The 11,960-nt window shown below is 47.6% G+C and overlaps 1 protein-coding gene across 1 annotated transcript; it reads right to left on the minus strand.

Moving 5' to 3' along the window:
- Positions 1–4,740: 4,740 nt before the first annotated feature.
- On the minus strand, positions 4,741–5,191 carry PtA15_10A705 (uncharacterized protein; the record flags this gene model as incomplete). Its single annotated transcript, XM_053160909.1, has 2 exons — positions 4,741–4,745; positions 4,855–5,191. The coding sequence occupies 2 exons, from the start codon at positions 5,189–5,191 to the stop codon at positions 4,741–4,743; spliced, it is 342 nt and encodes a 113-aa protein (XP_053024836.1).
- Positions 5,192–11,960: the final 6,769 nt, after the last annotated feature.

Below are 11,960 nucleotides of genomic sequence, written 5' to 3' on the forward strand. Positions count from 1 at the left end.
TCACAAAGCCCACTGCCACTGGGCCCATTGAAAGAGTAGCCTTAGTCAAGAATGCCTTATATGCTCAGCTAAGAAACAAAAATGTGTCAACCTGAGTAAAAAATATGGGGCCACACTTGTGGGGAGCGCTTATTGACAGACCTGCATCAGGCCCATACGGGCCTACCCAAAGCTAGTTGGGCCAACCCAAAAGTATTCTTGGTTAAGAATGCCCATATGATGTTTCAGAACAGCACGAATTGGCCACTGATCAACAGAAGATATTGAAGGGCTTCTGACATCTGTATGACATTTGTGCACTCACAGAATTTAGGTCCAGGCCCATCCCTTCCCCTAGGAAACCTGTTGGCCCGTACCTGCCTGATACAGGCCCGTCCAAAAAGCCTCCCCAAAAATCCCCCCCCCCATTTTTTACTCAGTCTGACACATTTTTTTTTCTTAGCTGAGCATATGCTTTCTTAACCAAGGCTACTCTTTCAATGGGCCCAGTGGGCTGTGTGGGGGCCATGTGGGCCTCATCCAGGCCCGTGAAAAAATCTCCCAAAAAATGTGCCCCCTCATTATTTATTTGGTTTGACCCATTTCATATTTTAGCAGAGCATGGGAATTCCAAACAAATACTGCTTTTTCAATGGGCCCAACGGGCCTGGTATGGGCCCATGCGGGCCTGATGCAGGCCCGTCTAACAAATCACCCCAGAAATGTGCCCCATTGTTTTTTACTCATTCTGACACATTTTTATTTTTTTGGCTGAGCACGCTCAGTTAGCATTTTTTTCAGTAGGAAGTGATTTTTTTTCAATGATTTTCCCAACTTCAAACTTTAAGTAATTTTTTTGGGGAATTCAATTATCCTTGAAGTGAGAAGGATTCCCACGCTGGGATGAGATATAGTGGAAGAAACACCAAGAAACTACCAAAGTAGTGATATTTGGAAACTGATCAGACTGCTGCTACATTTGGGGGTTTTGTGGTCAGTAAAGGTAAATGATGAAACTTTGGGGGATTTTCAACATTTTGTTCACCATCTGGCAGAAGGATTCCCAGGCTGGGATGAGATATAGTGGCAGAAACACCAAGAAACTACCAAGGTAGTGATATTTGGGAACTGATCAGACTGTAGCTGCTACATTTGGGAGTTTTGTGGTCAGTAAAGGTACATGATGAAACTTTGGGGAATTGTAAACATTTTGGTAACCATTTGACAGAAGGATTCCCACGCTGTGATTGGATATAGTGGCAGAAACACCAAGAAACTACCAAAGTAGTGATATTTTGGAACTGATCAGACTTTAGCTGCTACATTTGGGGCTTTTGTGGTCAGTAAAGGTACATAATGAAACTTTGGGGGCTTCTCAACATTTTGGTAACAATATCTTGGCAGAATTCCCACACTGGGATGAGATATAGTAGCAGAAACACCAAGAAACTATCAAAGTAGTGATATTTGGCAATTGATCAGATTTCAGCTGCTGCATAATGGATGTGACCCCAAACACAATATTTCTGGGTTTTATATGCAGAACAATTGTTTGATGAAATTTTATGTGGAAATATTCCTCATTAATCTGTGGCTGATAACAAAAGTAGATAAAAAAAAACCTGACAAAAATATGCTAAACCATGGTAAACCAATTTCAAAAAGGCCTTCTATGCATGTAGCACTTCAAGTATGATGTGCAATATCTTCAGGAAGTTCAATCAACCAAATTCACAATGTGTGCAGGATGGTATCATGAGACAGGTCTGGGGTAAATGTTTTTCCTTTTTTGAAAAAAGTAGATTTGGAGACTTCTGATGACATCAATTGTTGAAGTAAAAAAAAAAAAGAAGAAAAAAAAATTGAGACCCCTCAGCCACCCTGGCCAATTAATCCTAAAACTTGCAATGTCTTTTTCTCATGAAGAATCAAATGGTGTATGTAGAAATTTATCAATGTTATCAGGCAAGAAAAAAAGATTCCTGTGGCTTGAAGCTAACACAGGGGGAAGGAGGGAGATTATAGAAGAGTATTATGGAGACATGGAACACAGGCAAAGGTATCAAGAGGAAAAAAAAAAAATGATCAATATAAATTGATCAACTAGAGGCCAAGGCGGCTTCGCCGCTGCAGGGGGCATTCAAGTATTGCCAACACCCCTATCTCTCTCTCTTATTTCAAATCAAATCCAGATCCACTGATCAGCTCCCCCTGCCCCCTCCCCCCCATCTTCAGAAAAGTGTGCCTGGGTGAAAAGGAGTGGGGTTGAAGATGAACACCAGATAAGATGTAATTGTTTCCAGGTCAGCTACATAGAAGAATCAGTATTCCTCTTGGTCATTTTTTTCCTTTACAGTGTTGGTTGTGTATGCATATGATTGTTTCACATGTGGCAACCCTTACTTGATTAGGAATGTTTTAGAAATTGTAAGGGATTGACTCTTGATCTTGGATTCTGTGATTCCACATGTATTTGATAAACTCTGATCAATAGGTACAATCAAGTAGAAAATTGTCTTGATTTTATTTACCATTCAATGAGGTCTTATCAAATTCACATATTGTGTTGAGGAGAAAAGTGGTGAGAAGGTAGAACCATAAATGACAACAAATAATCTTTGAGAGTTGGCAAAAGATGATAATTAAAATGACCTTAATATAACAATACTGGTAACTGAATGGTTATTTTGTAAATTGGAAGATAAAAAAAAAGATGTACATTCTGTCATTTTTCTTCACAAGAAGACAAGAATGTGAAAAAGAAGGCATGGTTCAGGAAGGAAAGGTGTAGAATTGATGTCTCAATTTTCGGGACAGAGGAGGGGAGTCTTTGGGGTAGAATTGGGGAGAGCAAAGAGTTGGGTCAGGAATTATTTGCAAGGTCAATGAGAAGCAGAATCCGTGCAAAATGGAGTCCTGGTGTTGGTCGGAAAGGCGCATTGGAGTGTATCAAGCGAGTGGAGCAATTGGTAGTTGCACTCAAGGTCCTTGGCAAAGCCAAAGCCAGGGTTGATGATTAGGTTTCTGCGCTCGATGCCTTCACATAATGCCTTTCATATTTTCTGCGCAAGGTCTCTTCAGAAGACGGTCCCGACGTTCCCGTCTTGGTAGCGAGCCATCTCAACCATCTTCAGAGAGTTTCCGCGGATGTGCATCAGCATGTAGGACATGTCCAAGCAGGCGCATAGACTTTGTAATAGATCAAATCAAGAAACAATGCTTCATCTATGAGTAGGAGTGTCAGAGGGCCGCCATCATGATGAAATTGGCCCTGGAATTGTAAGAATCCTCCAGGCTTCTTGAAAGATAAGATATTTATTGATGGAATAAGAATCATGATAACAGAGAACAATTCAACAATGGAGAAAGGATGAGCTTTTTGCTAGGTATTTCATTACAAGAAGGAAAGGAGGGGAACATAAGAGAAACTTGAATTAAACTCTTTATGCTTCAACTTGATAGATGGTAGCAGTGGGGGAGATAGCTTGTTAGATCAAAAAGGCCATTGTAGGCTGTGAAGAGCTATTGAAAAGAGCAGGCTGGGGCCTGTGACGGCCAATATGAAGGTTTGGCAAGGGAGTGAATTCTGTGTGCGGCAGCAACATGAAGAAGTTCAGGGGTGAGATTGGTGCTGGAGAAGCAAGTGTTATCTGGGAAGAAACCTCAAGGCTCTCCTTGCTTGTTTTGCTTGACTCTTCCTAAAGTGCATGTATGTATACTCAAAGGTGGCCCTACCACTAGCCCACACAGTGCACTTTTAATAAAATTGGATGATGGTTAATTTCTTGACCTGTTGTAGCACATTTTATCACCCACAATTTTCAGCATACAGACCTAGAATTAGATACTGATTGCTTGATTGATTTGTGGATTCATTGTCTACCAGTTTGGGGAAAATGCAATTCAAAATTTATGAAAAACTCTCACAATCAGCAAGTCACATTGAAATATTGCAAGGTTCATATCCAATCACTTTGGCCACCCTGACAAGGTTCACAATGTATGAGAAAATGTTTAATTTCAAACTTATACAGAATGCATAAAGGAGATGGAGGAAGCTGACATTGAAGGGTGAACTGCTTGATATTTCCATTCTCAACAATCCATCTAGCTGGCTGGAACTGACGGCAATCCTCCCCAAACCTCAGGGTATCAACCATTCACCCAAGAGCTTCAGATCAAGTATCCAAAAAAAGATATATTACATTCACAGAAAAGGGAGAAACAACAATCAGCTGAGCCAACATTAATAGCAGCAATGGGGTGATTGACTTGCATCCACAAGTCCCCATGAAAAAACCACATGATTGGATATAATTAGCCTCCACCCCCTGGGATCTTGGTGACTTTCAGGCTAATAATTGTCTAACTACCCACTTGAATACCACAATTGATTCCAAGCATGAAAACTTCTCTGAGGGTTTGAATAACTGCTGAATGTCTTAGTCATGTGATTTAATTTTTGTGAGAGGAAAAACAAATGAACCAAAGGTGACCAAAAGGGAAAATTGAGTGAGATCAAGACCCCATGTAAAAAACAGAAAGTAAATGAAGGATGTGACAACTCAATCTTGGAAAAGGATCCCAAGAAAAGACAAAAAAGATGACTTTTTGGGAGCATGAGTGGCACCAACAAACAAACAAAAAATGGATCAAGACATTTGCACATCACCATCACCATCAGGATCTGAGCCAAGTGTAAGATGATTACTTGGAGGACACTTTGGTTGATCAAGTAACGGTGCATATAAGTATTTCAGTTTAATCTATGTAGCAAAAAGTCCATGGCCATAAACAAGAAGTTAGTACAAGCCATTTCAATCTATGTCTCTCTTCCTGAGAGCCCCTTTGGTCTCTGGAGAGGATATGACTTACATTTTAGATACGGAAGAATAGGAGTTGAGGAGGGCATCTTGGACAGAGCGCATCGTCGGCGCGACCTTGTTGGAATGGTTCTTGAGGTATTGTCCATGAGAAGTATAGTGTTGATCCAAGGAAGGTTGAACTGGAGATGATTAGACGAGCCGTCAACCATGGCTTTGGAGATGGACTTGAGCAGCTTGGAAACAGAAGTTGGTAGGAGTTGTGCGGCGATGACCTTGATTTCTTTGAACAGGATTGATTGGTAGTAGAATTTGCTGATGTACTCTTTGTTGCCTGAAAAGGCCTGAACACCATCACGAGAGTTACATGTACACCTTTTGGAATGCATTTGAGATATTCTGATTTCTTAACGGTATGGCGCTTCTACCTGTGCGCGGTAGACAGCGGCTGAGGGGATGGTGCAGAAAAGCTGCCCTCGTGGTTGATCCGGAAATGAGTCTTAGAATCAGAAGATAGCGGGTGGGTAGGGATTTTGAGAGGACGAGGTGGATGGAATACCCCTCGGCGGTGTTGAGTTTTTGTGGGAAAAAGAAAAAGGGGAAGGAAGAATCTCTTGGTAAAGGATGCGGGAACAGGTTCGGAAGTATGCGCGAAGTGCGTCGGGAAAAGAAACTCAGACAGGAGCGATAAACTCCAGAGTATCGGGATCTCAAAACTCAGACAGAAAATAAACTCCAGAATCGTGATGATACTTTTCCTTGGATCAGAAAAAAAGGTACCATGCCGGCCCCTCCTCTAAGTTCGGCTGAACTTAGACTCAGGGTCGGTGACAGTCTATGCGACAGGCTGCGCGACAGGCCCTTGTGCCCGCCGCGCGCGCGCTACAACCTAGGAAAAAGAGAAACAGGAGCCGCAACAATAGAAGGGAACCCCACCACACGACAAAACAAGGAAAACAGACAACAAACAAAACAAAAGCTAAAACCAAAACCAACCCGCCTCCTGCACTCCCATCCAACGCGCGCAAAATGAGAAACAAAAAAAAGAGAAAAGAGAACAACAAAAGAAGAAAAGAAACAAAGGAAACAAAAGAACAAAAGATAATAAAGGAGAGCCGGACGGAGTCTAGATCCTGAAACGCCGGGACTTGATGAGACTGTGCCTCTGAGTTAATTTTTTGGCTGTCGTGGGTCTCCACCGAGTTGTCCACCACATCCACCCACCATTTGCAGACTGTCCCTAGTCTGCTCCTGGCGCCGCGTCCACCTAAGAAGTGAAAAGAAAGGGAAGGAACAAAACAAAAGAAGGTCCTTGGGGCTCACATGTGTGGCGAATTGTGATGCTTTGACAACAGGCGGTAGAGATACCCGAGGTGCACACTTATGGGAGGACTTACTTCTGTTCTCTCAAGCCTCCGCGAGACCGATATTTCTTGACTTGATCCGCTGCAAAGCGCCGCTTGAGCTCGGTGCCATCCAATTCAGCCAAGACGTAGGATCCGCCTTCGACTTGCTTCACCACGCGGTAGGGCCCATTCCATTTGTGCGCGAAAAGTTGGCCCCACTGCGTCTCGAGAGACCGGTTATACGCCAAAACCATGTCGCCTGGCTCGAGGGGGTCGCGCATCCGACCCGCGTGCTCCTCTTCCCAGTAACGGATCGCATCGCCGCGAGATTCCATCATTTTCCGATACGCCACTCCACAAGTCTCTTCGCTTCGCTCCAGCTGGATAGATTGGGCCGCTATCAGATCCGTCGTCGACTTCACCGAGTCCCAGTCGACGCCTAAATAAGACTCTATTTCTAGATCCAGAGGCAAAGCCGCGCGCTGCCCGAACACTAGCTCATAGGGAGAATACCCCGTGGTTTGCTTTGTTGAGATCCGGTCCGCGAACAGAACTAAAGGGAGGAATTTTCGGCAGTTCTTGCCGCTTTTGCCAGCCAACTTGACCAAGGCTGCTTTCAAAGGACCGTGCCCACGCTCCACCATACCCTGCCCTTCAGGGTAGTAGGGAGTGGAAACGCGATGCTGGCCGGGAAGTTGCCTCAACATCTCCGCCAATGCGCCGCCGAACTCGGATCCGCCATCCGTAGAGTAAGATTTGGCAAGTCCATACCGCATGGTCCAGTTCTCCTGTAGGAAAGCCGCCACCGCCTCAGATGTGAGATTGTTGAGAATTTTGGCCTCAACCCAGCCAGAGAAGTCGTCTCGGGCAACAATGAGGTACTTTGCTCCGCTCGCCTTGAGGTGGACCGCGTCCATCGAGATGATAAGCGAGACAGGGTCTGGAGGCAGCGGGCACGGTGCGGAGTCGAGTGAGATGGTTGTGGAAGGATGAGGAGAGAGCCTTCCACGTACGCTGCTCCAGGTAGACTACAGTACAAGTGACATGTGTGTGAAATGTATGTGGCATAAAGAAAACATAACTTGACTATCTTAACACCCCCCCTTGCTGCATACATGGGAAAATTTGAAGAGAAAAAAAAGAGGAAAGAAAAATGAAAACAGTATAGAGGAAGAAGGAAAGAGAGAGAAGATAGAGAGCGGGAAGGAAGGAGAGGAGGAATGGGGAAAAAGAAAAATGGGAAATTGCCCTGCTGGTCGGATGGTGGGCTAGCTTACGATGCCGAAGAGTTGCCGATGTCTTTCCAGGGCGACTCGCGGGAGCGGTTTAGTGAGCATATCAGCGAGCATGTCCTTGGTTGATACATGAAGAAGTGACACCGTGCCGTCTTGCACGCATTCTCGAATGAAGTGGAAGCGGGCATGAATGTGTTTAGTCCTGGCATGGTGTTCAGGATTTTTCGCCAGGGCCTCAGCCCCCTCGTTGTCAACGTGGATAGGGATGGCGGTATCCGGTCGGAGGCGGAGCTCTGTGAGGACGTGTCGGAGCCAAAGACCTTCCTTACATGAGTCAGAAAGCGCTTTGTATTCCGCCTCGGTGCTTGACAACAATACCGTGGCTTGCTTTCGAGATTTCCACGAAATGGCACCTTTGCCAACCCGATGGGTGTATGCTGAGGTTGATCGACGATCATCGCGGTCCTCCGCCCAGTCAGAATCCGAGAAACCAGAGAGAGAAAGATCGCCCCCCAAGCGGAGTTTGAGATGCTTGGTCGAGACAAGGTAATTCAGAATACGGACCGCGGCCCGCCAGTGAGCCTCAGACGGGTCGCGCAGATGCTGGGACAATTGGTTCAGCGCAAAGGAAATGTCCGGTCTGGTACATTGGGAAACCCACAGCAAAGCGCCAATGAGTTGAGGGTATGGACCGGAAGAAGGGGGATCAGAAGGGGCTTGGTGACAGAGGTTCTTGAAAGTTGAGTCGGTGGGGGTTGAAACCAAAAGATGATGGTCTCCAATGAAGCGGTTGCAGATTTCATCAATGTAGTGAGATTGGTTCAGAAATACGAATCTGTTTGGGACGTCGCGAGTGATTTTTAACGACAAGAAATGATTTAAGTCCTCGTCAGCGCCGATCTTGAAGCGCTTGCCGATAGCTGGGATGATAGAATCAACAAAAGCCGGTTCGCCGACGATAGCCAGATCGTCGACATGAGTGGTGAGAGCACCGACAAGAGTGCCTGATTGAAGTTTAAAGTAGAGGGTGGGATCGTACTTTGAGTTTGAGAGACCAAGATCGAGGAGAGCTTTATGGAGCTTGATGTTCCACTGACGAGGCGATTGTTTTAAACCGTAAAGAGATCTGTTGACCTCGCAAACCCAATCTGGATGTTGCGGATCCTCAAATCCTGGCGGCTGCTCCATGAAAACAGGATGGTCCAGATGTCCTTTGAGAAATGCGGTTTTGAAATCTACCTGACGGCCCTTCCAGCTTCGGCTTGCCAGAAGGGTGAAGATAATGCGAAGGGTTTTGAGACGTAAGGTTGGTGAGAAGACTTCGTTGTAGTCCAGTCCCTGGACCTGAGAGTACCCCATGGCCACCAGACGGGCCTTGAGTTTCTGAATCGATTGGTCGGGTCGTCTTTTTACCTTGAAGACCCACTTTGATTTGATTATTTTCCGTCGTGCAGGTCGCGGAACCAGGCGCCACGTCTGCATTCCCAACAAGGACGCGAACTCATCCTCCGCCGCCTTAAGCCAACGATGTTTGTGAGGGGACTTCATCAATTGTCGCCAGGTCTTAGGAGTGTCAATCTCTGAGTCTAGAGAGACATTTTTAGACCACTGACCGTATTGATCAGGGGCCTTACGCTCTTGACCTGAGCGGCGACGAGGGGGGGGTGATGCAGGTTTCGGAGGCGGAGAAATCGGGCGCTTTACCGGTGATTCAGGAATCGGCGAAGGGGGGGGGCGTTGGGGTGGAGAGGGAGCTGGACGGTCTGGTGGAGAAGGTGAGGGACGAGCTGGCGGGGAAGGTGGAAGAGGGGGTAATGAAATGATGGAGATATCCGACGGGGATCAGCTACCTGGAGACAGGGATGGGGAAGAATGGGACGGAATTTTCCCAGAGGAGTCAGAGTCCGAGGAGATTTTGTCCGGTGAGCGCGGCGCATTACCGGGGGCATGGATGGAAGCAGTCAACCAGCGGTCGAAGCGTGGTTGAAGGGTGATGTTCAGAGGGGGAAGGTCCGGCGTCGCCTGCCGAGGAGGTGGGGCAGAATTTTCCTCGGCTGCAGGAGGCGGATATGATGTAGGGACAGAAGGCAGAGGTGAGTCAGCACGCGGCGCAGGTGAGGGGTTGGGGATCATTGTAGCGTTGTTCTGAGTTGGAGTTAAAGGATTGTTAGCTGTCGGTTGCGGCCAGTCAATCTCCACCGTCATTGGCGGTGGGGGCGGGTTGAGTTGAGACCCGTAGGGGAAGGTAGAGTCATCAAAGATGACCTCTCGGGATTTTAGAACGGACCGTCTTTCCAGATCCCATAATCAAAAGCCATTTCCATCGGAGAGGTACGACAAGAGGATGGAGGCCCGGCCCTTTTGATCCAGCTTTTTTCGATTCGCTTTGGGGATTTTGTACCAGACAAGGCATCCGAAAGGATGGATCGCGTTGGTATCGACTGATGGTTCGCCCAAGACTGATACTGGTGGCTTGAAACCTACGGGTGTATTACAGGGAAAGGAATTGTAAGCGAACATGAAGTGTCGGATCGCGTCCACCCAGAAGGACTTCGGAAGGTTGGCGCTGAGCAACGAGGCCCGGACGAGATTGCTGATGGTTCTGTTGGTACGCTCTGCAACTCCGTTCAACTCCGGGGAATGTGGGGGACCTGGTTCATGTTTGATACCGGCTTGAGATAGGTAAGAAGAGAACTCGTTTGATATGTATTCACCTCCGTTATCGGTTCTCAGGGACAGGATTTTGTGGGACCCATTCCTTTCGAAGAAGGCGCGAAAGATTTTAAAACAGGCGAATGAATCGCTTTTGGATTTCATAGGATAAACGGAGAGAAATTTGGAACAATCGTCGACAAAGGTTATGAAATACTTGTATCCCTCCCTTGACACCACCTCATACGATCCTACGTCGGAGTGAACAATCTGCCCGGGGATCGATGACCGGTGAGAGGAGCGGGACTTGAACGCTTTTTGAGGCATCTTGGACTGAACACATATCAGACAGCGCTGAACGTCGACTTCGTTCATAACTGCGGGTGTGATACCGTGGAGTTTCAGAAAGGATTTTAGCAGTTTGACGCCGATGTGAGAGAAACGGAGATGATAGGCCATGAGAGACCCATCCTGAGGTTTAGGAGTGAGAGAGAGAGACGAGTTCGAGCTTACAGGCTCGGACGGTAGGTAGTATAGGTTTCCCCGCCTGTAACCTCGCCCCGCAAGATTCCCGGTGACTTGGGTTGAGGGAGTGGTGTAGAAGTTGCAGGACGACTTCGTGAAGACTACCGTGAGCCCCTCGTCGCACATGGCGGCTACTGAGAGAAGAGGCTCGTGGAGGGCCGGAACCACGAGAGATTTTACCGACCTTTCGCCGGCAAGAGGAAGTTTCATGAGACCTTTGTGAGAGGCTTCGACCGTAGAGTGATCGGCCAGGAGTTTGGTCGGGCTTCGGGATGTCGACGACTGAGATGTCGGGAGTCATTGACATCGAGCATCCAGAGTCTATGTTGGCGTCCCCCCCTCGGGGTAAGTCCGAAGGGATGGAAAGGGCGATTACGGCGTTCCCAGCCCGGATCTCAACTTCTGAGCCGGAGTAGTCGGAAGCCTCGTCCTCGTCGTATCTGTGAGAGGTCTGACCAAGTGTCGCGGCAGAGGTACGTCCTGCTCGAGCTGCGGGCTTATTCGAGAATGAGGTTTTGTCTTGCTGGTTTGCCTCCCACCGGGCCTTCTGAGCGGCCTTATGCTCCGCGATTAGCTTTCGGGTGTTGTTGCATGAGTTGAGGTCATGCGAGTCGCTATTGCATAGGGGACATCGGCGGGGTTTCTTGGAGGAATCGCTCCGGGGGCCCTTGGAAGCGTTGGCAGGAGTAGCTGATTGAGGCGGGTGGGGTTTGGTGGAAGAGACCGAAATGATATCGCCCTGTGACTCGCGCCGGATGGATTCGTTTTTCAGAGCAGATACATACGTTTCCGTCTTCACATCCTCCTGGTTCATCAGACCAGAGACGCAAGATATCCAGTCGGGCGAAAGAGAGCTGAGGATGGCTGCGTTGTGGACATCCTCCGCAGTGAGAGGCTTGTCGGGGGTGATGAGAGCTTTAAGACGCTCGTAGTGCTTTGCAAGAGTGTCGAGATGAGAGTGGATGTCGTCGCCATCCATTCGCGCATTAAGAAGCTTGCGGATCTAATAGATTCGGCCGCCGGAGGAGTTGTCTTGATGGGCCTTGGAAAGATCGGCCCAGATTTTTGCCGCGTTGTCCTCGTCTGCGAGATGGCGAAGATTAGCTTCATCGACGATCTGCACTAGAGCGGCGCAGACAAGATCGTTGTCCTCCTCCCAGTTGGCGGGACGACGTGCGGGATCCACGGGGGTCAGGACATGGTTGACTTTCGCCGACTTGAACACGCGGAGGACGACTTTCTTCCAATTCAAGTAGTTCGAATCGGAACCCGGGGCTCTGAGTATGGGAAGACGGGCTGTTGAGATTTTAGGGTTGGGGGCCGACATCTGAGAGGTTAGATTGATGTTGGTGTGGCTGGATGAGTCCTCTTTCTTGTCGTTTGACATGGAAGATTTTCGA

Source organism: Puccinia triticina, chromosome 10A (assembly GCF_026914185.1).
Source record: "Puccinia triticina chromosome 10A, complete sequence".
Taxonomy (NCBI): Eukaryota; Fungi; Basidiomycota; class Pucciniomycetes; order Pucciniales; family Pucciniaceae; genus Puccinia; species Puccinia triticina.